The 26,623-nt window shown below is 35.2% G+C and overlaps 4 protein-coding genes across 5 annotated transcripts; 1 reads left to right on the plus strand and 3 right to left on the minus strand.

The window, feature by feature from the left end:
- Nucleotides 1–4,924: 4,924 nt before the first annotated feature.
- LOC131634409 (uncharacterized) lies at nucleotides 4,925–6,849 on the minus strand. 2 transcript variants are annotated; one of them, XM_058905071.1, is made up of 6 exons: nucleotides 6,675–6,847; nucleotides 6,206–6,577; nucleotides 6,034–6,118; nucleotides 5,864–5,959; nucleotides 5,690–5,783; nucleotides 4,925–5,284 (listed from the first exon to the last, which is right to left on the minus strand). In XM_058905071.1, the coding sequence occupies exons 2-5, from the start codon at nucleotides 6,316–6,318 to the stop codon at nucleotides 5,718–5,720; spliced, it is 360 nt and encodes a 119-aa protein (XP_058761054.1). In that variant the 5' UTR covers nucleotides 6,319–6,577; nucleotides 6,675–6,847; the 3' UTR covers nucleotides 4,925–5,284; nucleotides 5,690–5,717. The 2 variants fall into 2 exon arrangements, with proteins under 2 accessions (XP_058761054.1, XP_058761055.1); XM_058905072.1 differs by lacking the exon at nucleotides 4,925–5,284 and having other exon boundaries at nucleotides 5,689–5,783; nucleotides 6,675–6,849.
- A 9,660-nt stretch (nucleotides 6,850–16,509) lies between these two features.
- LOC131634408 (uncharacterized) lies at nucleotides 16,510–18,710 on the minus strand. The gene is made up of 5 exons (XM_058905070.1): nucleotides 18,599–18,710; nucleotides 18,402–18,515; nucleotides 17,751–18,250; nucleotides 16,716–16,982; nucleotides 16,510–16,633 (listed from the first exon to the last, which is right to left on the minus strand). Exons 1-3 carry the CDS (start codon nucleotides 18,695–18,697, stop codon nucleotides 17,834–17,836), a joined length of 630 nt encoding a protein of 209 aa, XP_058761053.1. The 5' UTR covers nucleotides 18,698–18,710; the 3' UTR covers nucleotides 16,510–16,633; nucleotides 16,716–16,982; nucleotides 17,751–17,833.
- Nucleotides 18,711–19,738: 1,028 nt separating this feature from the next.
- Nucleotides 19,739–22,286, minus strand: LOC131634406 (uncharacterized). Its single transcript, XM_058905069.1, has 3 exons — nucleotides 20,258–22,286; nucleotides 19,965–20,085; nucleotides 19,739–19,873 (listed from the first exon to the last, which is right to left on the minus strand). Exon 1 carries the CDS (start codon nucleotides 22,256–22,258, stop codon nucleotides 20,327–20,329), a length of 1,932 nt encoding a protein of 643 aa, XP_058761052.1. The 5' UTR covers nucleotides 22,259–22,286; the 3' UTR covers nucleotides 19,739–19,873; nucleotides 19,965–20,085; nucleotides 20,258–20,326.
- A 1,894-nt stretch (nucleotides 22,287–24,180) lies between these two features.
- On the plus strand, nucleotides 24,181–25,594 carry LOC131634402 (pectinesterase inhibitor 6-like). The gene is made up of 2 exons (XM_058905066.1): nucleotides 24,181–24,205; nucleotides 25,074–25,594. Exons 1-2 carry the CDS (start codon nucleotides 24,181–24,183, stop codon nucleotides 25,592–25,594), a joined length of 546 nt encoding a protein of 181 aa, XP_058761049.1.
- Nucleotides 25,595–26,623: the final 1,029 nt, after the last annotated feature.

Raw genomic sequence — 26,623 nt, forward strand, 5'->3', positions numbered from 1 at the left:
TCTTTGTTGACAAAATCTGCGGAATGGGTTGATTTTCTGTGATAGAAACACCCTAGAAGAATCTTGGTCCAGATTTTGTAGAGATCCTTCATGTCTTTGACACGCTTTGTTTTCTTTACATCTAGGTATAGAACAGTCAGAACGGCATCCCAATCTGTTCTCTGATCAGATTCAAAGACACCTTCAGGAATTCTTAGGTCAAACATCATTCTTAGGATGTTCTCAGTAACAACAACAAACCTTCCATGAACAAACAATAAGATTGATTTAGGGGCAACTACAGCATGCACCCAAAATTCCTTTACTAGTTCTGGGTATACAGGTCTACAGAACTCAGAGAACAGAGAAGTCCATCCTTGAAACAACATATCCTCTTTTAGATGGAACTCGTGTTTTTCAAGACTATCAAAGTCCACCATTAATTCACATATTACTTCTAACTCATTTCTGGGAATGGAGCAAGAGATAACTGGAACAATTTGTTGTTCTTCTTCTTGAAGATTTAGAGGAATAGAGGAACCAACGTTTTGAGACGGCGAAGCAGCCATTAAAGCACTACTGAGATTACTGGGTTTCTTCTTGTTTTTGTGTTTAGGGTAAGAAAAGAGGGCAAACAGGTTGCAGAAATGCATGCAAGAAGAGGGAGAATGAGAGCGAAAAAGATAAACGTTATGATTTGAAATGAATATATAGGGGCGGATTTGAAAAAGAATGCAATTAATTTATGAGAATGAACAGTTACATAATCAATTGAAATCAAATGCATTAAATGATGAGTGACGTTAGGTGAGAGAACGTGATATTTGAAATGATTTACAAAATTACCCAGGGCGGCGTCCCATCAGTTTCACGCACGTTTTTACCTATCGTGTGAACACGTGTTCACCATCAGAAAACACTTGATGACAGCTGTTATAGAATTTGCTTCTGAAGAAAGATAGAACTTCTCATCTTCTGATTCTGATCAATTGTTCTGACTACCATTCTTTAGAAAAGATCTGGTTTTGATAGGATCATATTTCTTTGCCAGAATGACATCTTCTGAATGAGCAGAGGTGAGTCTAGAAGATATTCTGACTGTTGGCTCTTCAGAAATTCTGAGATTCTCTAAAGATGCAGCAACTTGATCTTCTGATCCTTTGCTTCTGAGATTTTCAGCTTCTGAACCTTTGCTTCTTGGTTCTTCAGCTTCTGAGATTGAGATATCTATATCTGCAAAATTCTCAAACTGCTTTGGCTTTTCAAGACCAAGCTTATCATCAAATCTGATATTGATTGATTCTTCTACAACCAATGTTTCAGTATTGTATACTCTGTAGCCTTTAGAGCGTTCAGAATATTCAAGAAGGAAACACTTTTGTGCCTTAGAATCAAACTTACCAAGATGATCTTTAGTATTCAGAATGAAACAAACACATCCAAAAGGATGAAAATATGAAATGTTGGGCTTTCTGTTCTTCCACAATTCATAAGGAGTCTTATTTAGAATAGGTCTTATAGAGATTCTATTCTGAACATAACATGCAGTATTTATTGCTTCTGCCCAGAAATGCTTAGCCATATTGGTTTCATTGATCATGGTTCTGGCCATTTCTTGTAGAGTCCTATTCTTTCATTCTACAACTCCATTTTGCTGTGGAGTTCTAGGACAAGAGAAATCATGGGCAATACCATTTTCTTTGAAGAACTCCTCAAAGAACCTGTTCTCAAATTCACCACCATGATCACTTCTGACCTTTATGATTTTACACTCCTTCTCAGATTGAATCTGAGTGCAGAATTCAAAGAACACTGAATGAGACTCATCCTGTGTTTTAAGAACTTTACCCATGTCCAGCGGCTATAATCATCTACGATGACTAATCCATATTTCTTCCCTCTGACAGATGCTGTTTTGAGTGGGCCAAACAGATCAATGTGCAGAAGTTCTAGCGGCCTAGAGGAAGAAACAACATTCTTAGACTTGAATGCAGGTTTGGAGAACTTGCCCTTCTGACATGCTTCGCAAAGAGCATCTGATTTGTATGTCAGATTAGGGAGTCCACTGACCAGATTTAGTTTGTTAATCTGAGAAATCTTTCTCAAACTAGCATGTCCTAATCTTCTGTGCCAGACCCATTGCTCTTCGGAAACAGACATAAGACAAGTTACCTTCTAATTCTTAAGATCTTGAAGATCAGTCTTATAAATGTTATTCTTTCTCTTGCTTGTAAATAGGATTGAGCCATCTTTCTGACTTACAGCCTTGCAAGACTTTTGATTAAAGATTATGTCATAACCATTGTCACTTAATTGACTTATGGACAACAAGTTATGAGTTAATCCATCTACCAGAAGAACATTAGTTATAGAAGGAGAGTTACCAGAACATATGGTTCCTGAGCCAATTATCTTGCCCTTCTGATCTCCTCCAAACTTAACTTCTCCAGCAGATTTAAGCACCAAGTCTTGGAACATAGACCTTCTTCCCGTCATGTGTCGCGAGCACCCAGAGTCCAGGTACCATGACATGCTTTTCTTTGTCTTCTTTGCTGCAAAGGATATCTGCAACATAAATTATCTTCTCCTTAGGTACCCACAACTTCTTGGGTCCTTTTTTGTTAGTTTTCCTCAAGTTCTTATTGAACTTGGGTTTAGCATAATAAACAATAGGAGGAACAACATGATATTCCTTAGGTTTAGCAGCATGATATTTTCTAGGTTGTGTCACATGCTTCTTAGTGTGTGTAACATGAAAGCTTTTGGCATGTGAAGTGAGCCTAATATCATGTGAGTGGCCAAACTTGAACTGATCATACAATGGCTTGTATGTGATTTTCATATCATCTACAGGTTCAAATTTGTGTGGGGTATCACCCTCATAGCCAACGCCAATCCTTTTGTTTCCAGAAACACCACATATCATAAAAGTAAGATGACTTCTGCCAATACCTCTAGATAAGAACTTTCTGAAGCTCGAGTCATATTCTTTCAGAATATGGTTGAGACTAGGAATGGATTTTTCTGAGTCAGAAGGAGATCCAATATCTTTGGATAATTTTAAAACTTTTTCCTTCAGTTCAGAATTTTCCACTTCCAGCTTCTTAGTTTCAGAATCAAATAGCTTTTTCAGCTTTTTGTATTTGATACTAAGATGAGCCTTGAGTTCCAGAAGTTCTATTAAACTGGAAACTAACTCTTCTCTAGATAGTTCAGAAAATACCTCTTCAGAATCTGATTCTAATGTAGATTCTGATCCATCATCAACTGTGGCCATCAGTGCAATGTTTGCCTGCTCGCCTTCAGAGTCTGATTCTGGTTCTGAATCTGAATCATCCCATGTTGCCATAAGACCTTTCTTCTTATGAAACTTCTTCTTGGGATTCTCCTTCTGAAGTTTTGGACACTCATTCTTGTAATGACCAGGCTCATTGCATTCATAGCATGTGACCTTCTTCTTGTCAGATCTTCTGCTTCTAGAAGATTCTCCATGTTCAGGCTTCTTAGAACTTTTGATGTTCTTGAACTTCCTAAGCTTGCTCTTCCAGAGTTGGTTTACCCTTTGGAGATCATGGACGGTTCATCTTCTGATTCTGATTCTGATTCTTCAGAATCTTCTTCTTCAGCCTGAAAAGCGTTAGTGCATTTTTTATAATTAGATTTTAATGCAATAGACTTACCTTTCTTCTGAGGTTCATTAGCATCCAGCTCAATTTCGTGACTCCTCAGAGCACTGATCAATTCTTCAAGAGAGACTTCATTCAGATTCTTGGCAATTTTGAAAGCAGTCACCATAGGACCCCATCTTCGTGGCAAGCTTCTGATGATCTTCTTGACATGATCAGCCTTTGTGTATCCCTTGTCAAGAACTCTTAGCCCATCAGTTAGCATTTGAAATCTTGAGAACATCTTCTCAATGTTTTCATCATCCTCCATCTTGAAAGCTTTATATTTCTGGATCAAGGCAAGAGCTTTAGTCTCCTTGACTTGGGCATTTCCCTCATGAGTCATTTTCAATGATTCATATATGTCATAGGCAGTTTCCCTGTTAGATATCTTCTCATATTCAGCATGACAGATAGCATTCAGCAAAACAGTCCCACACTTGTGATGATTTTTGAATTCTTTCTTTTGATCATCACTCATTTCTTGTCCTGTTAGCTTTACTCCTCTAGCTTTCACTGGATGTTTGTAACCATCCACCAGAAGATCCCATAAGTCACCATCTAGACCAAGAAAGTAACTTTCAAGTTTATCTTTCCAATATTCAAAGTTTTCACCATCGAGTACTGGTGGTGTAGTATAACCATTGTTACCATTTCCATTATGTTGCTCAGCAGAGGCAGATGTAGATGTAGGTGTTAGATCTTCACCAGCCATCTAAACTTTGTGTTTTTCTCTTCCTGAATCTTTTCTAACACGGTTAAGTGCACTACTACAAAAAAGCTATTTAATAGCGTTTTTTTTTTTGTTTTTAATAGCGCTTAAAAGCGCTACTGACCACGGCGATATTATAAATATTTCTTTTTAATAGCGTTTTAAAAGCGCTATTATAGTAACGGTAATTAATAGCGTTTTCTTAAAAGCGCTATTATAGTATCAGTATTTAATAGCATTCTTTCAAAAGCGCTACAAAAATAGACATTTAGCGCTTTATAATTTGTCTTCTGCTTTGATTTTGATAGCACTTCCAGACAAACTGCTATTATAAGGCACAATTTGGATAGCGCTTTTCCATAAAAGTGCTATTATAGCATGTCTCATTAATAGCACTTTCTATAAAAAGCGCTATTCTAGCACAACTTTTTTTTTTATAAAATCATTCTTTTGGTCTATTTATATGACATTTGCATTTTATGACATAAGAATGCATTAAAAAATAATTAATCAACTAAAATATATGAAAATAAAATATAACCACTTATTCAAGAACAAATTTGTGAAACCATATCTACCATTGCCATATAATTAATTAAAAAATATGGAAGGAATTGTATCTATGTATATAGATCAATCTACACTACATAATAGTGATAAATGATATAACAAACCAGATTCAACATTGATCTCAATGAAATTAAGCTAAAACTTTTGCCACAAGTAATTAATTTGGTCCAAGTGCATCAAACTAAATTCCAAAAAAAAAAGTACAGCATATATTCTACACTAGAGAAAAAACATCTAAAAAATCAAGAAATGACAACAAAACAACATCAAGTAGTAATCACTTCGCGAACCAAAGCACTTCCGAACCCAGACATCGAATCACTTTTCTAGCTAGGCAAAATAATTGCTTCTTGTTTTCCTGTATCATAGAAAGAATATTAATTATGTTTTGTGCAATAATCAACAAACCAAAACCTAAATATATATTATAAATAACAATATAAAGTTTAATGTCAAATGTATGTATGACATGTATTACAACCTTATCATGAAAATATAAACTCAGTGAGGTATCAAATGTGTGTATGTCATGTATTATGCCAACAATATAACTGCCCTTGTCATGCATAAAAGGAGATATAATATTTCACTTCTTGGAATGACAGTAATATTAAAATTGATAAGGATAATGCAGGAAATAAGTAAGTTATATTTCAACATGTTACTGTAAATCTCACATTTGAATACAACACTCTATACTTATCTTCCGTAACATTCTGTAAATATTTTAGGAAATATTAATTGTATGCTTTAAAAAACTCACCGAACACATCATCCACCATATAGGTAGCCTAATCCTCCTTGACCTCAGTTAACTTATCGTTAGAGTAGGTACGACATTTGTGGTCATCAAAGTACTTCAATATAAAAACATCAATAGTTTCATTAGAATTTAATCACATTAATTTATAAATTAATAACAACTAAAATCACATACATTTACGGGGATCATAATTTCATTTTCCATGATGACCTCTTTCATAAATCGCATCACAAAATATCCACAGTCAATGCTATTAATTTGACGGGGACACTGCAAAAAAAAACATTTCATATATTACTTTTACTCTACATAGTTGTTTAAAAATAACATTAATTTGGACATACCCGAATTTTTGACCATGAAATTTTCTTTGACTTGGAGACTTTAGGCACTTTAGAACTACTATTAGCAAGATAAATTTGCAACGCACTGACAAAATGAAATTAACTTCAAATAAGTAATTATTATAACTAAGAATAATTATATAAATGTTAAATTAAAAGAGTCTATACTCACTTCTCAAACTTGGTTTTTAAATTTTGATGTTTTGTTGGCTCACCATTCAACGGGTCCATGTAATATATCACCTCAGCATCGAGATTGATGACAAGTAACACCCAATGTTTCATGTACCCAACATTTGAATATTGCAATAAAAATTTACATTGAATATATAGTTTGTTCTCGTAAATTTAATAACATTTTGAATAGAATTCTCACCCTAGATTGCAAGGTGCAAGAATCATCTTATCCTTGAAGTACTCCTCATCTTTCAAGAGTATTTTTGCTACAGCATTTCCTATATTATCCTCCCGTGATACATGTGGGGATATGAAGGAGAACTTATTTATTAATCCATTTGGACTAATAAACTTGTCATACAAATACCTAGAAATGAACGACAACAATTGGTATTAATATATTTGTCAACAATTGATATTAATATATTTTTCAGATTAGAGAACATTTGTAATAATATATGTACCTGGAAAATACAGTGATAGTAGAGGCACTTAACCAGTTGTGATCAAGAATCTCTTTTATATTCTCTACACGTAGATGCTCTAAAAACTCCTAACCAAATATACTTTCCTCCATTTTTATTTGAACTAAAGATCCAACCCTCATCATTTTTTTCACATACATATCAAGTAAAGGTAAATTTACAAGACCGGTTTGTTAGAACAAGATTTGTTCTGATCAATTATCTTAGTTTTGATGATAACAATAATATGAATTTTGCTTAAGATAATATGGTACTCTAATCCAATGCAATTTCCTTTTCAGGAAATATATAAAGAGTATGCATAATTCAGCGCTCAGAAGCTTTGTCTCAAAGGGTTCAGCATGCAACATCAGAACATGGTCTGGCAAGACATCAGAAGATGGTCGAAGCAGAATCAGAACATGGGTCTATGGAAGCATCAGAAGAACATGAGATCAGAAGCACTGAAGTTCTGATGGTATCACGCTCAGAAGCACTTCAAAGTCAGAAGATCAGAAGATGCTGTGCACCAAGCTGTTTGACTCTGATGATATTCAAACGTTGTATTCACAAACATCAGATCAGAAGGAAGTACAAGTGGCAAGCTACGCTGACTGACAAAAGGAACGTTAAAAGCTATTAAAGGCTACGTCAGTAGACACAGCGTGAACAAGGCTCGAGGTAGTTGACAAAAGCGTATAACATTAAATGCGATGCTGTACGGAACACGCAAAGCATTAAATGCACTCAACGGTCATCTTCTCCAACGCCTATAAATATGAAGTTCTGATGAGAAGCAAGGTTGACGATTTGCAAAACAATTAACTTGCTGAAACGCTGTTCAAATTCAAAGCTCAGAAACTTCATCTTCAATCAAAGCTCACTACATTGCTGTTGTAATATATTAGTGAGATTAAGCTTAAACGTTAAGAGAAATATCACAGTTTGTGATCATAGCTTTTAAGAAGCAATTGTAATACTCTTAGAATTGATTACATTAAGTTGTAAGGAACTAGAGTGATCGTGTGGATCAGAATACTCTAGGAAGTCTTAGAGGTTATCTAAGCAGGTTGTAACTAGAGTGATCGTGTGGATCAGAATACTCTAGAAAAGTCTTAGAGGGTATCTAAGCAGTTGTTCCTGGAGTGATCAGTGTGTGATCAGAAGACTCTGGAAGACTTAGTTGCTGACTAAGTGGAGAACCATTGTAATCCGTGCGATTAGTGGATTAAATCCTCAGTTGAGGTAAATCATCTCTGCGGGGGTGGACTGGAGTAGTTTAGTTAACAACGAACCAGGATAAAAATAACTGTGCAATTTATTTTTATCTGTCAAGTTTTTAAAGCTACACTTATTCAAACCCCCCCTTTCTAAGTGTTTTTCTATCCTTCAATTGGCATCAGAGCCTGGTTCTAAGGTGCAAGCACTTAACCGTGTTTAGAAAAGATTCAGGAAGAGAAAAACGCTTCAGTAAAAGATGGTTGATGAAACTGCAAAGTCTACACCTGCATCTACATCTGGCTCTGCTGAGCAACACAACGGTAACAATGGTTATACTAGACCGCCGGTATTTGATGGTGAAAACTTTGAATACTGGAAAGATAAACTGGAAAGTTACTTTCTTGGTCTAGATGGTGATCTATGGGATCTTCTGATGGATGGTTACAAACATCCAGTAAATGCCAGTGGCGTAAAGCTGACAAGGCAAGAAATGAATGATGATCAGAAGAAGCTTTTCAGGAATCATCATAAATGCAGAACTGTTTTGCTGAATGCTATCTCTCATGCTGAGTATGAGAAGATATCTAACAGGGAAACGGCCTATGACATATATGAGTCCTTGAAAATGACTCATGAAGGAAATGCTCAAGTCAAGGAGACTAAAGCTCTCGCTTTAATCCAGAAGTATGAAGCCTTCAAGATGGAGGATGATGAAGACATTGAAAAGATGTTTTCAAGATTTCAAACTCTTACTGCTGGATTGAGAGTTCTTGACAAGGGATACACCAAGGCTGATCACGTAAAGAAGATCATCAGAAGCTTACCCAGAAGATGGGGTCCTATGGTGACTGCATTCAAGATTGCAAAGAATCTGAATGAAGTTTCTCTGGAAGAGCTTATCAGTGCCTTGAGGAGTCATGAAATAGAGCTGGACGCAAATGAGCCTCAAAAGAAAGGTAAGTCTATTGCATTAAAATCCAATATCAAGAAATGCACTAACGCTTTTCAGGCTAGAGAAGAAGATCCTGAAGAATCAGAATCTGAAGAAGAAGATGAACTGTCCTTGATCTCCAGAAGGCTAAATCAACTCTGGAAGAACAAGCAAAGGAAGTTCAGAGGCGTCAGAAGTTCAAAGAAATTTGAACGTGGAGAATCTTCTGATGACAGAAGATTTGACAAGAAGAAGGTCATGTGCTATGAATGCAATGAGCCTGGACACTTCAAGAATGAATGTCCAAAACTTCAGAAGGAAAATCCCAAGAAGAAGTTTCATAAGAAGAAAGGTCTTATGGCAACCTGGGATGAGTCAGAAGATGATTCAGACTCTGAAGATGAGCAGGCTAACTGTGCGCTGATGGCGACAGAAGATGACGGATCAGAATCTACATCAGAATCAGATTCTGAAGAGGTATTTTCTGAACTTACTAGAGATGAGTTAGTTTCCGGTCTAACTGAACTTCTGGAACTCAAGTCTCAGATCAGTCTCAAATACAAAAAGCTGAAAAAGCTATTTGAATTTGAAACAAAGAAGCTTGAGTTGGAGAATTCTGAATTAAAAGAAAAACTTTTAAAATTATCCAATAATGTTGGATCTCCTTCTGATTCAGAAAAATCCACTCCTAGTCTAAACCATATTCTGAAAGAATATGATTTAAGTTTCAGGAAGTTCTTATCTAGAAGTATTGGCAGAAGTCAGCTAGCTTCTATGATATATGCTGTGTCTGGAAACAAAAGAGTCGGCATTGGTTTTGAGGGTGAAACCCCATACAAACTTGAACCGGTTGATGAAATGAAATTCACATACAAGCCATTGTATGATCAGTTCAAGTATGGCCACTCCCATGATATTAGGCACACTTCACATGCTCAAAGTTTTCACATAACACACACCAAAAAGCATGTGACACAACCTAGGAAATATCATGAAACTCACATTAAAAATTATCATGCTGTTCCTCCTATTGCTTACAATGTTAAACCCAAGTTCAATCAGAACTTGAGAAAATCTAACAAGAAAGGACCCAAGAAAATGTGGGTACCTAAGGATAAGATTATTCCTACTGCAGATATCCTTGGCTGCAAAAAGGACAAAGCACAACATGTCGTGGTACCTGGACTCTGGATGCTCACGACACATGACAGGAAGAAGGTCTATGTTCCAAGACCTGGTGCTTAAGTCTGGAGGAGAAGTCAAGTTTGGAGGAGATCAGAAGGGCAAGATAATTGGCTCTGGAACTATAAAGTCTGGTAACTCTCCTTCCATTTCTAATGTACTTCTTGTAGAAGGATTAACACATAACCTCTTATCTATCAGTCAATTGAGTGACAATGGTTATGATATAATCTTTAATTAAAAGTCTTGCAAGGCTGTAAATCAGAAGGATGGCTCAATCCTATTTACAGGCAAGAGGAAGAACAACATTTATAAGACAGATCTGCAAGATCTTATGAGTCAGAAGGTGACTTGTCTTATGTCTGTTTCTGAAGAGCAGTGGGTCTGGCACAGAAGATTAGGTCATGCTAGTTTGAGAAAGATTTCTCATATTAACAAACTGGATCTTGTCAGAGGACTCCCTAATCTGAAATTCAAATCAGATGCTCTTTGTGAAGCATGTCAGAAGGGCAAGTTCTCCAAACCTGCATTCAAGTCCAAGAATGTTGTTTCTACCTCAAGGCCATTAGAACTCTTGCACATTGATCTGTTTGGCCCAGTCAAAACAGCATCTGTCAGAGGGAAGAAATATGGATTAGTCATCATAGATGATTATAGCCGCTGGACGTGGGTAAAATTCTTGAAACACAAGGATAAGTCTCATTCAGTGTTCTTTGATTTCTGCATTCAGATTCAATCTGAAAAAGAGTGTAAAATCATAAAGGTTAGAAGTGATCATGGTGGTGAATTTGAGAACAGATCCTTTGAAGAATTCTTCAAAGAAAATGGTATTGCCCATGATTTCTCTTGTCCTAGAACTCCACAGCAAAATGGAGTTGTAGAACGAAAGAATAGGACTCTGCAAGAAATGGCCAGAACCATGATCAATGAAACCAATATGGCTAAGCATTTCTGGGCAGAAGCAATAAACACTGCATGCTATATTCAGAATAGAATCTCTATTAGACCTATTCTAAATAAGACTCCTTATGAATTGTGGAAGAATAGAAAGCCCAACATTTCATATTTCCATCCTTTTGGATGTGTATGCTTTATTCTGAACACTAAAGATCATCTTGGTAAGTTTGATTCCAAAGCACAAAAATGTTTCCTTCTTGGATATTCTGAACGCTCAAAAGGCTACAGAGTATACAATACTGAAACATTGATTGTAGAAGAATCAATCAATATCAGGTTTGATGATAAGCTTGGTTCTGAAAAACCAAAGCAGTTTGATAATTTTGCAGATTGTGATATTGATATATCAGAAGTTGTTGAGCCAAGAAGCAACGCATCAGAAGCAGAGCTTCTCAGAAGCAAAGAATCGGAAGATCAAGTATCAGCTTCTCTGGAGAATCTAAGCATTTCTGAAGAACCATCTGTCAGAAGATCATCCAGACTCATCTCTGATCATTCAGAAGATGTCATTCTTGGAAAGAAGGATGATCCTATCAGAACAAGAGCATTCCTTAAGAACAATGCAGACTGTCAATTAGGTCTTGTATCTTTGATCGAGCCAACTTCTGTTGATCATGCTCTAGAAGATCCAGACTGGATAATTTCTATGCAAGAAGAACTGAATCAGTTTACAAGGAATGATGTTTGGGATCTTGTTCCTAGACCAGATGGATTCAATATAATCGGTACAAAATGGGTCTTCAGAAACAAGCTCAGTGAGAAAGGTGAAGTGGTAAGGAACAAAGCCAGACTGGTGGCTCAGGGTTATAGTCAGCAAGAAGGGATTGACTATACAGAAACCTTTGCACCAGTGGCCAGGTTAGAATCTATTCGTCTATTAATTTCATTTGCCACTCAACATAACATCACTCTTTATCAGATGGATGTTAAGAGTGCCTTCTTAAACGGTTATATAGATGAAGAAGTTTATGTCCATCAACCTCCTGGTTTTGAAGACTCTATGTCTCCTAATCATGTTTTTAAACTAAAGAAATCGTTGTATGGATTGAAACAAGCTCCCAGAGCTTGGTATGAACGCTTAAGTTCTTTCCTTCTGGATAATGGTTTCACTAGAGGAAAAGTGGACACTACTCTCTTTTGTAAAACCTTTAAAAAGGATATTTTAATTTGTCAAATATATGTAGATGATATTATTTTTGGAACATCTAATGCTACACTTGGAAAGGAGTTTGCTGAGTCTATGCAGGCTGAGTTTGAAATGAGCATGATGGGAGAACTCAAGTACTTCCTTGGAATACAAATAAATCAAACATCAGAAGGAACGTATGTTCACCAAACCAAGTATGTGAAGGAACTTCTGAAGAAGTTTAATCTTCTAGACTGCAAAGAAGCCAAAACTCCTATGCATCCAACATGCATCCTAGGTAAGGATGAGGTAAGTAAGAAGGTAGATCAGAAGTTATACAGAGGTATGATTGGATCTCTTCTATATTTGACTGCTTCTAGACCTGACATTCTGTTCAGTGTTTGTTTGTGTGCTAGATTCCAATCAGATCCTAGAGAATCTCATTTAACTGCTGTTAAGAGAATTCTAAGGTATCTGAAAGGTACTACTAATGTTGGCTTAGTTTACAGAAAATCTAAAGAATACAACTTAGTAGGATTCTGCGATGCTGACTATGCTGGGGACAGAATTGAAAGAAAGAGTACTTCAGGAAGTTGCCAATTTCTTGGAAGTCATTTGATCTCCTGGTATAGCAAGAAGCAAGCAACTATTGCTCTATCAACAACAGAAGCAGAATACGTCGCTGCTGCTGGTTGCAGTACACAGATGCTCTGGATGAAGAGTCAGTTAGAAGATTATCAGATATATGAGAGTAACATTCCTATATTCTGTGATAATACTTCTGCTATATGTTTATCTAAGAATCCTATTCTTCATTCAAAGGCTAAACATATTGAGATTAAACATCATTTCATAAGGGACTATGTTCAGAAGGGTGTTATATCGTTAAACTTTGTGGATACAGACCATCAATGGGCTGATATCTTTACAAAACCCCTGGCTGAAGATAGGTTTAAGTTCATTCTGAAGAACATCAGTATGGATTTATGCCCAGAATGAGAAGATGAGAAGTTCTTACGTATGAGTATCTTCTGAAATGAATGTGGATTTCTTTTTAAATCAGAAGTTCTGATTGAAATCTTTTAGAAATTATGATTCGGTTATTACTAACGTTTCATTGTCTAAGTTGATTTAGAACCTCTTTTAAAGCAAAATAGCTGTAACGTTTTATCTCGGGATGGTAAACCTGTCGTTACTATTCATGGATAAGCGCGCGTGCAGTTGAAGGGACGCCGACCATAGGTAACTGTGCTAGTCACCTCATTTGTCTTTATTATCTCTCCTCATGTCACGCAACATTAAATGCTATTCATCATTTGTTTCATTTTATTTTCTTTTAAATACTCTTCAAACGCTTCTCTTTCCCTCTTATATTTTTCTCTATTACACTCTGTCTCTGTTTGTTCTTCTCTATCTCTTTGCATTCCTCATCAAGTTTTTTTCTCTCTCTCTCCTGTTTGTTTTCTCTTGCTCAAACAAAGTTTTTTTTATAAAATCCTAGTTCAAACCTATGACTCAAAGGCGGCAGATCTCTGCATATCTCGGGATGGCTCTCCTAATACCTCTCAAGTCAGACCTCTTCTTTGATGTTGTTATCAACTTTCACCCAAAGACAGAAGACTTTCTTGAGTTATGGGAAGAGGTTAAGAATGATATTCTTAACTTCTATGTTAAGAGAAAGCCCCGTTTGCAACAGTAGCTCTCTGTCTGTGAACTGTCCCTCTCTTCCTCTTTGGTCTCTGGAATCTCTCCTACAGTGGAGGTTCTAGTCTGGAAGACAAGAAGACCACCGGGATTCTTGATGGGATGACACAGAATGTGTCTTGCTAGGGTTTTGTTTTTAATTTTTGTAGTCATTTCCTCTTGGGATGACTTTTTATGTATTTGCTAGGAATGTTTCTCATCTTGTTAAACATAGGAACCTTTTGTAATATCTTTTGATTATCAATGAAAAGTTTCTTTGCTTTTACATTCCAGTGATTTTATTTGTCGTTTTATTCATATGAATCTTTTGAAACATTCTTTTTGATGTTATGACAAAAAGGGGGAGAAGATAAATGATAAATGATTTGATTAAATCTATCAGTTGCTGGGTAAAGCTCCCACACATTTACTAACAAGAACTGCAAGTTCTATATGGTTTAAGTGTTTTGCAGGTATAAAGAAGTGAAGAGAATCTTCAAAGCAAACACAAGAAGCAAAACCATAAGAAGTGTTATTCTGTAAAAAGAATAAGCTCATGGAAACTGAAGCAAGCTGAGTGCTGTCAAGCTTCAGAAATCAGAAGCAAGAAAGAAGAATGAATCAGAAGCACTGATAATAGAATTTGATCCATATTTGTCTATTTGCTTTGACAAAATTCTATTCGCTCTGATACATTATTTCAGCCTATATGGCTCTGATACATATCATGTGTTCTAATATACATTTTATGTTCTGACTCGTTCATGCTGACTTTTGTCGTTTAGTTTTTGTTCTGTAACATTTCAGGATGTAGAGATGCTCTGATGATGCTCTGGTACATTCAACAATGTTCTGATACAAATCTAGCATGAAGTGATGTTGGTAGAAATTCAAAGCTCTGAAGCTATCCGAGGGAAGCAGAAATCAGAAGCTGTGAATGTTCTAAAGATCCAGAAAACTCAAGTTCTGAAGCTGTCCTAAATGGAAGCAGAAATCAGAAGCTGTGAATGTTCAGAAGATCAAAGAAATTCAAGTTCTGAAGCTGTCCTAGATGGAAGCAAAAGTCAGAAGCTGTGAATGTTCAGAAGATCAAAGAAATTCAAGTTCTGAAGCTGTCCTAGATGGAAGCAGAAGTCAGAAGCCGTGAATGTTCAGAAGATCAAAGAAATTCAAGTTCTGAAGCTGTCCTAGATGGAAGCAGGAATCAGAAGCTGTGAGTGTTCTAGGGATCTAAAGAAATTCTAGTTCTGAAGCTGTCCAATGGAAGCAGAAGTCAGAAGCTATGAATTCTCTAAAGACAGAAGCTTATGTGATCGTCTCTACCGAAATAATCAGGGAAGTCTTTTATTAAAGTTCTTCGAGTATTTATTTCAGGGGGAGATTATTTATCTCAGGGGGAGATTGTTAATCTCAGGGGGAGACATATTCATATGCTTATGCTATAGCTGTGTAATTTGTCTTTTGCCGTCTGCTCTTTCTGATCGCAAATTCATATCATTTATATATGTTTTTGTCATCATCAAAAAGGGGGAGATTGTTAGAACAAGATTTGTTCTGATCAATTATCTTAGTTTTGATGATAACAATAATATGAATTTTGCTTAAGATAATATGGTACTCTAATCCAATGCAATTTCCTTTTCAGGAAATATATAAAGAGTATGCATAATTCAGCGCTCAGAAGCTTTGTCTCAAAGGGTTCAGCATGCAACATCAAAATATGGTCTGGCAAGACATCAGAAGATGGTCGAAGCAGAATCAGAACATGGGTCTATGGAAGCATCAGAAGAACATGAGATCAGAAGCACTGAAGTTTTGATGGTATCACGCTCAGAAGCACTTCAAGGTCAGAAGATCAGAAGATGCTGTGCACCAAGCTGTTTGACTCTGATGATATTCAAACGTTGTATTCACAAACATCAGATCAGAAGGAAGTACAAGTGGCAAGCTACGCTGACTGACAAAAGGAACGTTAAAAGCTATTAAAGGCTACGTCAGTAGACACAGCGTGAACAAGGCTCGAGGTAGTTGACAAAAGCGTATAACATTAAATGCGATGCTGTACGGAACACGCAAAGCATTAAATGCACTCAACGGTCATCTTCTCCAACGCCTATAAATATGAAGTTCTGATGAGAAGCAAGGTTGACGATTTGCAAAACAATTAACTTGCTGAAACGCTGTTCAAATTCAAAGCTCAGAAACTTCATCTTCAATCAAAGCTCACTACATTGCTGTTGTAATATATTAGTGAGATTAAGCTTAAACGTTAAGAGAAATATCACAGTTTGTGATCATAGCTTTTAAGAAGCAATTGTAATACTCTTAGAATTGATTACATTAAGTTGTAAGGAACTAGAGTGATCGTGTGGATCAGAATACTCTAGGAAGTCTTAGAGGTTATCTAAGCAGGTTGTAACTAGAGTGATCGTGTGGATCAGAATACTCTAGAAAAGTCTTAGAGGGTATCTAAGCAGTTGTTCCTGGAGTGATCAGTGTGTGATCAAAAGACTCTGGAAGACTTAGTTGCTGACTAAGTGGATAACCATTGTAATCCGTGCGATTAGTGGATTAAATCCTCAGTTGAGGTAAATCATCTCTGCGGGGGTGGACTGGAGTAGTTTAGTTAACAACGAACCAGGATAAAAATAACTGTGCAATTTATTTTTATCTGTCAAGTTTTTAAAGCTACACTTATTCAAACCCTCCCTTTCTAAGTGTTTTTCTATCCTTCACGGTTGAACCGCCAACTCTAGGAGACTCTTCAATTTTGGATTTTTTGTTGCTTTTGTTAGGTGATGAAACAGAATCAACACTTCGTTGGGTATTCTTAGCTTTGTTTTGGGATTGATCAGGATTCTAAAAAGTTGTATTAATTAAGGTTAGTGATAAAATAATAAAACAAAATTGCGACCAAGCAAGTTGATAATAGGTAATTTACCTTTTCACATTCAGCAACAAATTCAAGAAGTTTCATTGGCCGTGGCACAATTGTTCCTATTCCATGACAAACCATCGATACATCTCCACCATCAACAGATATCGGCAACGGAGCATTTGGCACAATAGCAACTTCGATATTAACCTTGACATATCCAGGTGGTAACGTCATGCCCTGCACTGTGTTACCTTTGGTGTTATATAGTTTGTCACGAGCAACCAAACACCGACTCGGCGATGATAAATATATATTAACAGGAAAGAGACCCTAAACCAAAGAGATATGAATAAAAACATTAATATATTTATTTACAAAACAAACATATATGAATTCTAAACATTAATAAAACAGATTAACCATCATTGAGAAACTGTAAGCTCTTTCCTCAATTCTTTTCTCAATATGAACATAACATCTTTTAAGATAATGCTTAGAAATTGCATCCTAGCATCACTGTTCACATCCTTAACTACTTAAGCCAATCTTACCATACCTAACATAACATTTATAATAGAAATTCATAGTACGAATACCAGCATAGCTTCACTACATTTGCACTCTTTTAATATAATGTACATACATGTTAATAAATACACGTGTAATAGTTGGATGTCAACTCTACTACCATAAGTTACAAACTGTTTCATTCTAAATTTTCAATCTAACTCGAGCTTAACTTAATCTTTCTAACATAATTTTTTGTCACCTTAAGCTTACCTTCAGCCTCTCATTGAATTTAACTAAGGCTGGTCATATATCATAGAATGCTCTTCCATTCACTAAATATAACAACAAGACTCATTCCTTCCATTTCATGGGTGATTAAACATCTGTTCACAATAGTAATTTATTCAAAAACAAGCAGAAAACACAAACATTATGTGTTTACCAAGTAACTAAATTTCCAAGTAAGGTTTTCAAAGGTTCTCAATATGAACTTGTAAGGTATGTATGAAATGTGATCAATTCATAATGAAATCATTTACCAGATAACTTCGTAACATATAATACAAATTATTTAAAGAAATCATTTACCTCGGGAATATTTCCAAATGATCCAGGGTTGCAAGAACCTTTATCACTTGGTTCTTGCCTTTGTGTCCCTTTTTCACGCTGCTTCAAGTTCTTTGACACTTGTTGAGATTTTGTCTTTCTGCCACTTTTTCAAGTTGTTGACTTTCTTCCACTTTTTCAAGTTGTTGCAAGCTCTGTGCCACTTTTTCAGGTTGTTCTTTCTCAACCACTTCTTCAGTTTTTTGCCTCTCTATCTTTTCTCTATCCAACTTATCTCTCTCCAACTTCTCTCTCTCTAGCACCTCCAATCTACTTTTGAGTGTGTTGCAAAAGCCATACAATTTTTGAAAGTCCATTTGTGTGGGGCGAATTTGGCGTGGAAATATGTCCTTAGAACATACCCCAAAACCGTAACTCCTAACACGCCCAGAATAGTTTGGGAGATTTAGAGCCTCAAATAATATGTCCGTAGGACCAATGTCTTGTCTCTCTTCTTCTGTCAGAGCTTCTGTTAACTTCTCCTGACATCGATAAATATAAAAGACATGAAATTGATGCAAAACAAAATAATGAAGTCTGGAAATTAAATGGGACACATCAACTCATATAAAACTTCAATTATCGACCACTTATATATTTAGTACATTCAATAAATATTAACATTCGACTTACACATTGATCCACAACTCTTTGAACATTCTCATTATCAATCACCCCATCCTTATTGACGCGGGCAGCTTTCCACACTTGAGAACGATTTATCTCATCAACTCCCGACTCTTCTACCTATATATACATTTTGACAAATTAACATAGCAATTAAAAAAATAATTTATAATCTTGTACACTAATTTTATACACATAATTACCATATCAGCTTCAAGACGAGCACACCCTAGACGTGACTTTCTATAGGGATGTTGAGGATTCGACGCTCTTTCTCGATTTTCACAACTCACTTTCTGCATTATTTAAACCAAAGAGATATGAATAAAAGATGTATTGTATACTAGATAAATTCATAACATATAATACAAATTATTTAAAGTTCCTGTAATACAAATAATAATACAACCATGATATTCTTGGTTCTTTAAAGGAATATTTAAAAGGCACACTTGGTCTTCATAAGGAAAAAATAAACTAGTGTCGTTTTTTAATTACAATAACAATTTTTTCATTGATTGACTGTGATCAATGAGATGTACACTAGTCATATTTGTCAAAAAAAAATGAGGTTTGTATAACTTAGTTGTTTCTATCACATTTATTAAACATCAGCAGTAACTTCTATATAAGAACATGAAGGAAAAGCTTAGCCTTTTAATAATAAAACTTGAAGATATTTAGAAGACAACTCAAACTAGTATCTCATATTTCCCACATTGGAAGAGTCAAATCCACCATTTAATTTAACGTAAATGACACTGCTTTTCAAAAACAGAACGAGTAGTGGCAGTAGTGATGAAAAAGAATAAAGAATCATCCGGTAAAAAACATCCACCTGTAATAATTGATATGTTTAACCAATAAAGACATTTCTTTATGGTCTCTCAACAGTTCAGACTTAACTTTCATATCATATAGCAAAGTGTTAACATCGATATGAAAATTTGTATGCATAATGGATAGAGATAAAGAATGACAAACTATATTACCTGAAACTTTTCAGTCATACGTTGAGCTACAAATTTATCCCAATCCTCTTGTTTTATACAGTAAGAATATTTCGCGGGTCGATGTTTAACAAAACCACCATTACTATCTCTTAGATAGGACTTTGCCATTTTTGTCCTGAATGCCCTGTGCAACTTTCCAGCTTATTTATATATAAATGCACGATGTTCTTCGCCAATTACAAAAGCTTTCGGCAAATAGTTCAATTTATTAAACACGGTTCAATTTATTTAAACATCCAAAAAGATAGATTTACGGAATTAAAATTTTACAACAAGTTTGAGTTAGTGTGTTACTTCAATTTCATCCCAAATGTTTTGCTTATAAACCCCTATAGCCTCTTTATTTTTTTTTGCACTCCAACTGTCCAAACTAATTGAAACTAACCGACGAACTGTGATACCAATATAACTAGCAAAACTCTTGCTATTATGCTTGATTGGTTGACCCCTTGCATTCCATTGAACCTATAACAAAGTTAAAGTGCAGATAAAGTATCAACAATCTCACGAATATTCTAAAAGAATCAACGGTCTCACAAAACTCTTTCTATTTTACCTCAATCCTCTTTCCATTGCTTTTGGCTTTGTGAATTGTTTGCAATCGGGTCACACCACGTTTACCAACTGTTTTTGAACTAGACGATCCACTTTCATCATTAGTAACAACCATATTTAACCTGTAAAAAGTGTAAAAATATTAGATTTGTGGCTGTGCTTACATTGTTTCATTCAATAAAGGAGATACAATAGTCATCCAATATAAAACAACAAAAACTATTGACAACTACTACAAATGTCAGTAACATAAAACATAAAGTATGCTTCTTAAACAACATTTCATTCATTTACATTTAAGACAATTTTCAAGCGATGCGACAAAAACATGGGATGACACTTAGATTAATAAACCATACAAGATCATGACTTCCTTTTCCTCTTCCTTGTAATTCGATTCCTACTTTTGTTTTTTCTAGTTACATAAAATGATGGATTGATCCAAATCCCATCATTGTGATCGTTTCTCATATAAAGAGTATCATCTATAATTGATTCATCCTCAAGGGATTGCGATGTATTAAAGAAAGGATCATCCTCAACGTCTATACTTTGAGTGTGGTGATCATTTATTTTGTTACTTAGAAACACAATAGACCACTTTTCATCGGCGGGATCAGTGACATAGAATACTTGGTGAGCTTGTGATGCTAAAATAAAAGGCTCGTCTTTATAACCCACTTTATTAAGATCGACCTTCATGAACCCAGGGTCAACTTGAAGGCCATTGTTGTTGTCAACCCACTTGCAACCAAACATGGGAACTTGAAAGCATGAGTAATCCAACTCCCAAATACGTTCAATGACCCCAAAATATGACAATTTGGAAAATGCAGGATTTCTGTCTTTGGAACTTGAGATATGCACAGATTCAGCTATGAGTGTGACACCGCTATTTTGCATAGTGCTTTGGTGATCATGTTCTTTGGTATAAAATGTATACTTATTAATTATATAACCAGAGTACGATAGAACATTTGAATTAGGACCATTTGCTAACCATCTCAATCTTTCTGAAATTGAATAAGGATTTTTGGCAATTTCTGAAAAAATATGTTCTTTTAGCCATGATATGAAACTTTGATTATGCTCTCTTGTTAACCAATTTTCACTCCTGTTAGGGTTCAAACTTTGAAGGATTTCCTTGTGCTTTTCAACATATGGCTCAACCTCATCAGCATTGTGTAATACATACAAATGTGCTTGTTCCAATTCGATGTCTGACATGGTCACTAGTTTACTTGCACCAATCCCTTCCCCTGTTGTTTTTCCAGAGTGTCGTGACATTGGAAGCCCTATGGACTCAACATTAGAGAGGTATTCATTACCAAACTCAATAGCTTCTTCAACTAAATATCGTTCAACAATACAACCCTCTGGTCGACTTCGATTCTTCACATACCCTTTTATTATCTTCATGTAACGCTCAATCGGGTACATCCACCTCATATAAGCCGGTCCACAATATTGTGTTTCCATGATAAGATGGACGGTTAGATGAACCATTATGTCAAAAAATGAGGGTGGAAAATATATCTCAAGTTCACATAATGTGACAACAATTTCCTTTTGTAATATCGGCAACTTCTCAGGGTCAATAACTTTGCTACAAATGGCTTTGAAGAAAAAACAAAGTTTAGTTATGGTCCATCGCACATTTTCAGGTAAAATGGAACGTATAGCTACTGGAAGAAAGTTCTCCATTAAAACATGACAATCATGAGACTTTAAACCCTTCAATTTGAGATCTTTCATAGATACCACACTCTTAATGTTTGATGAGTAGCCCTCTGAAACTTTAATGTTATGAAGAACCTTACACAAGATCTTTTTCTCTTTTCTTGACAGAGTATGAGCTGCTGGAGGTAGAAATGTACGCTTACCCTCCCTCTTAACTGGCTGCAATTCATTTCTTATTCCCATACTTTGCAGGTCTAACCTTGCCTTCAGGCCATCCTTTGACTTTCCTGGAAGATTGAGTAATGTACCAACGACACTTTCAAAAACATTTTTTTCAATATGCATCACATCGAGAAAATGTCTAACATACAACGACTTCCAATATGGCAATTCAAAGAAAATTGACTTTTTTTTCCATCCTCCCGTGACAAGTTCACTTGAAAAAGGCTTTCCAAAATTAGTGCTCAAAAGCTTTACCTTTTGGTATAATTGATCACCCGTCAAAGGCAAAGGAGCTCTTTTTTCTTCTGATTTACCATTAAATGCTTTTCTCAATTTTCGAAAACGATGGTTGGTATTTAAGAATCTACGGTGTCCAAGAAATACATTTTTCATACAGTGATCCAACCGTATTGAATGTGTATTATCTTCACATAAGGGGCATGCAAGCTGTCCTTTGACACTGTAACCTGATAGATTTCCATATGCGGGAAAATCATTGATTGTTCCAAATAACATAGCCCTCAATTTGAAGGATTCCTTTTTATACTCATCATATACCTCTACACCTGTCTCCCACATATGCTTCAAATCTTCAATCAATGGAGCCAAGTATAAGTCTATATCATTTCCTGGTTGCTTAGGCCCTGAAATTAACATAGTCAACATCGTGTACTTGCGCTTCATGCATAGCCATGGAGGTAGGTTATAAATCAACAAAATCACTGGCAAAGAAGTAATTTTACTACTCTGAATACCATGAGGGTTTATTCCGTCAGTAGACAATGCGAGACGTAGGTTTCTTTCTTCCTGCCCAAAATCTGGGTAATCATGATCAATTTTTGCCCATTGAGGAGAATCTGCAGGATGTCGGAGCATTCCATCAACAACCCTTTCATTTGCATGCCATGTTAAGTTCTTTGCATCTTCCTCATTACGATACATGCGCCTAAATCTTGGTATTATCGAAAAATACCATAGCATTTTGGCTGGAGCTGTTTCTTTCTTCTTATATCGTGGGGCATTACATTTAGGACACATATTTAATGATGCATACTCATTACGAAATAAGATGCAATCATTTGGACAAGCATGTATCTTCTCATAACTCATGCCAATAGAACATAATAATCGTTTAGCCTCATAGGTTCGACTAGGGAGCACATTATTCTTAGGCAAAATCTCACTTAACAAAGTCAACAAGTCTGTGAAACTCCTATCAGACCATCCATGGCGTGCTTTTAAGTTATACAATTTTAAGACCGTAGACAATCTTGTAAATTTAGTACATCCTTCGTACAATGGAGTCTCTGCATCACTTACTAGTCTCTCAAACATTTGAGGACAATCACGAAGATCTTCTTCAATTACATTCACAAAATCTTCAACTCTATCAAACTCAGTATTCGTATCTTTTTCAAAATCATTTGATGTATCTCTCCCACTGCTCCTCATTGTTGACTTGGTATTCTTTTCCCCGTGCATTATCCAACATGTATAACTTTTGTCAATTCCATTACATATTAAGTGATCTTCCAAAACATTTGCACTGACATCCGTATAACAACATTCTAAGCAAGGGCATATGATTTTACTAGTGTCTACGGCATGAGCGATAGCAAATCCAACAAACTCTTGAACCTCGTCTTCGTATTCTTTTGACGCTCGATTGGCAGACATCCATTTCCGATCCATATTTCCTAACAAGTAACATACATAACTAGTTAACAACTGGTTCTAACAACCAAATTGGGTTCTACCTACGAATTATATACCCAATTTCAAGGTCTTAGTCCTATAAGGATATATATATATATATATATATATATATATATATATATATATATATATATATATATATATATATATAAACAAATCAAATCTAAATTAATATTAAATTCCAATCAGCAATCTAATTAATAACAAAATAGATAACTATTAAAATTTATATATGCAATTAAAATAAATTTAGTTTGATTTTAAAATAATAATAAAATCTGATCAAGGCAATTTTCGGAAAAATAAAAATATTTTGTATAACTCAATTTTTAACAAGTATACATAACATTTGTATAAAGGTTAGTATTTTACTACTACTATCAGCACACCAATTTGATCATGTTATATATATAAATACCAACATCACACATATGTTAAGCGCGCACACTCATATCTATATATATATATATATATATATATATATATATATATATATATATATATATATATATATATATATATATATATATATATATATATATATATATATATATATATAGATATATAAACCTACCTAAAAAGGTGCAGTAAAGTAAGACATGGCAGTAACAGTTAGCTTTGAAAGTTTGAAAGAATCTACCATTCTCAATACTAGTCATACATTTCACTAATTCAACTATAAGAACTCTAAAGGTCACTCCTATCTTTTCCATTCTATTTTTATACTGATAAGTGCCAAACTACTACTTTGTTTCATCTTGCTTCAAGTTCAACTTGTTAACTATTCGGTTGGCCTATTTTAATTAAATTAAGGTTGGCTAGGAAACTACTTTGGTATCATGTCGGAGGTATGGCCTCATAATCACATGATGATGAATGGAACTTATAGGCCTATTACATTTATTAATTGAAAAGTCGGTAGTACCCATGTCAAAGAGTTTCTCTTCTTTTTTTCTTCTCTAGAGTAAGTCTTAAACTCATGTTTTCTTGATAAATTGGATAGACTAATGTCTAAAGTCGGAGAAGGCTATGACTATCTACAAATATTTTATTTAAAAAATTCAATAACAGTGTTGCGTGTTTAAAAATAAATTAAAAAACTAACTTTTCTTTGCTCAAGATCACTCAATAAGAAAGGATGCTGTTAAAAGTTTACAAGTTCCTGATAATCTTTGTTTCAGTTACAAGTTTACAAACCCTTTGAAAACAATTTTCTTTCATACATTGTAAAGATAATGTTATCAAACTTGCCATGTTTGGTCTCCTATCTTTAAAGGGCATATACACGAATAATATTGTGTTGAAAAATCTCCAACCAAATAGGGCAGTTGAAAGAAAACAGCAATGCATCTTAAATGTAGTTAGATCTTTATCCGTTTATTCTCACATTCCTTTAATTATATGGAAATTTAGTGGCCAACATAGTCCATATCATAGTAGACTTCTTAACTCTCTTTACGGGAAATGATTGGTAACGTCTTCCATGGGTGAGGATATGAAAGAGGAACAGACAATGTCAGAGAAGCTTGCATAGTAACTAAGTATCAAAACCTTTGTATGCGCTCACTAGCACTGTTCTCAAACAGTGCTGGACGAAGCCCTGGTAAGTGGACGAGGGCAGGGGTGTCGGTTACAATCGGAGAGGCTAAGAATGTTCAAGCTTATCTGTCAAGCTTCAAGAGGCGCGAGCATTTAAGAGGAAGAAATAAAGTTGCACTTTTAGATTGTATTGAAACTTTTGCGGATGCCATTGACGATCTTCATAGGTCACTGAATGTGCTCAGAAGGCTTAGCAGAAGCACATTTGGCACCCAAATGGGGGACCTTAATACATGGTTAAGTTCAGCCCTCACAAATGAATATACTTGCCTTGATGGGTTTCAAGTCAAAAGTGATAAGAAAATTAAATCGCTACAAAATAAGGTTCGCAAAGTTTATTATGTAACCAGTAATACTCTAGCTCTTGTCAACAAGCATGCCACTACAGGTCTAGGAAGCATTTTTGATCCATAGAAGTTATAAATGAAATGTTTTAACAAGGAGCTAGAATAAGCTGTTTACATGATTAACTAATTAAGTTATCCTCTCAGCATGCATGCTTCTAGTTTGATCAATTAGTGTCATGCTCCTAGCAGTGGGATTAAAAGTCAAATACCATAGGAATGGGACCATAAGTCAAAAAGGTATAGATACTGTAACTCATAAGCCATAGTGCAAAAGTGAAAATAAAAAACTTATATCAACATCATGCATATAAGAAAACCAAAAGCAATCCATCAAGAGAAAAAAAAAAGATAAAGCATCTAAAACCTGTCATTTTTTCATATTTTTTCTTACACTGCACTGGTATAGAAAACATATTTCAAAAAACAGAGTCTCATCTTCTCATGCTTTTTCTTACACAACATTACTTGCTTTTACTATTTTTTCAGGTCATAACACATGTCTATAGAACAGGTATGCAGCCACTCATGTGTTGGTAAAGTACCCATTAATGATAATCAAGGTTTAATAAAGTACTCATTAATCAATACACAAACAAAATCAATATGCACATTAGTTATAAAAAGAACATACATACCGAGCACTGAAGCTTAATGGATATGTTTAAGAGGATCCAACAACTGTCTCATAAGCCTGAGGTCAAAGAAAAGAAAATGGTAAGAAAAGAAAATGATCCACCTGTTTTCCTTTTGGTATCTTAAGCTCTGCTCTACCAGAAGAGAGAACTAGAGTTCAAATTAAACAAAAAATAATTGAGTGATAGAGGAACCATGCACAGGACAACTAGAACAGCCATGACTTTTATATGAAAAACCAAAGTTCATAAACCCAAATAAGACTACAATAAAAGAACAATCAGCTATAATCTATTTAGATTAAAAAGAGAAGACAATCCTTAATTATTTTACCACAATGGCTGTTTCCATTACTGTTAAGTTTTCAAGAATTAATAAAACATGATTCTTAATCAAACAGCAACAAGCAAAACAATGGCAATGGTTAAGATGTTCAACTCTCAATGTAACAACAACACAGCAC

Source organism: Vicia villosa, unplaced genomic scaffold, assembly GCF_029867415.1.
Source record: "Vicia villosa cultivar HV-30 ecotype Madison, WI unplaced genomic scaffold, Vvil1.0 ctg.001290F_1_1, whole genome shotgun sequence".
Classification (NCBI taxonomy): domain Eukaryota; kingdom Viridiplantae; phylum Streptophyta; class Magnoliopsida; order Fabales; family Fabaceae; genus Vicia; species Vicia villosa.

Bases quoted from the DNA above. Each gene is read 5' to 3' on its own strand.
- LOC131634409 (XM_058905071.1), bottom strand. From the start codon at position 6,318: ATGAAACATTGGGTGTTACTTGTCATCAATCTCGATGCTGAGGTGATA. The intron at 6,119-6,205 runs GTGAGTATAGAC...TCATTTTGTCAG, and splicing joins TTAAAAACCAAGTTTGAGAA to TGCGTTGCAAATTTATCTTG. The intron at 5,784-5,863 runs GTATGTGATTTT...TTTATATTGAAG, and splicing joins AAATTATGATCCCCGTAAAT to TACTTTGATGACCACAAATG.
- LOC131634408 (XM_058905070.1), bottom strand. From the start codon at position 18,697: ATGCAGAAAGTGAGTTGTGAAAATCGAGAAAGAGCGTCGAATCCTCAA. The intron at 18,516-18,598 runs GTAATTATGTGT...ATGTATATATAG, and splicing joins CTCGTCTTGAAGCTGATATG to GTAGAAGAGTCGGGAGTTGA. The intron at 18,251-18,401 runs GTAAGTCGAATG...TATCGATGTCAG, and splicing joins AAAGAGTTGTGGATCAATGT to GAGAAGTTAACAGAAGCTCT.
- LOC131634406 (XM_058905069.1), bottom strand. From the start codon at position 22,258: ATGAAAAATGTATTTCTTGGACACCGTAGATTCTTAAATACCAACCAT.
- LOC131634402 (XM_058905066.1), top strand. From the start codon at position 24,181: ATGGCAGTAACAGTTAGCTTTGAAA. The intron at 24,206-25,073 runs GTTTGAAAGAAT...TCCATGGGTGAG, and splicing joins AGTAACAGTTAGCTTTGAAA to GATATGAAAGAGGAACAGAC.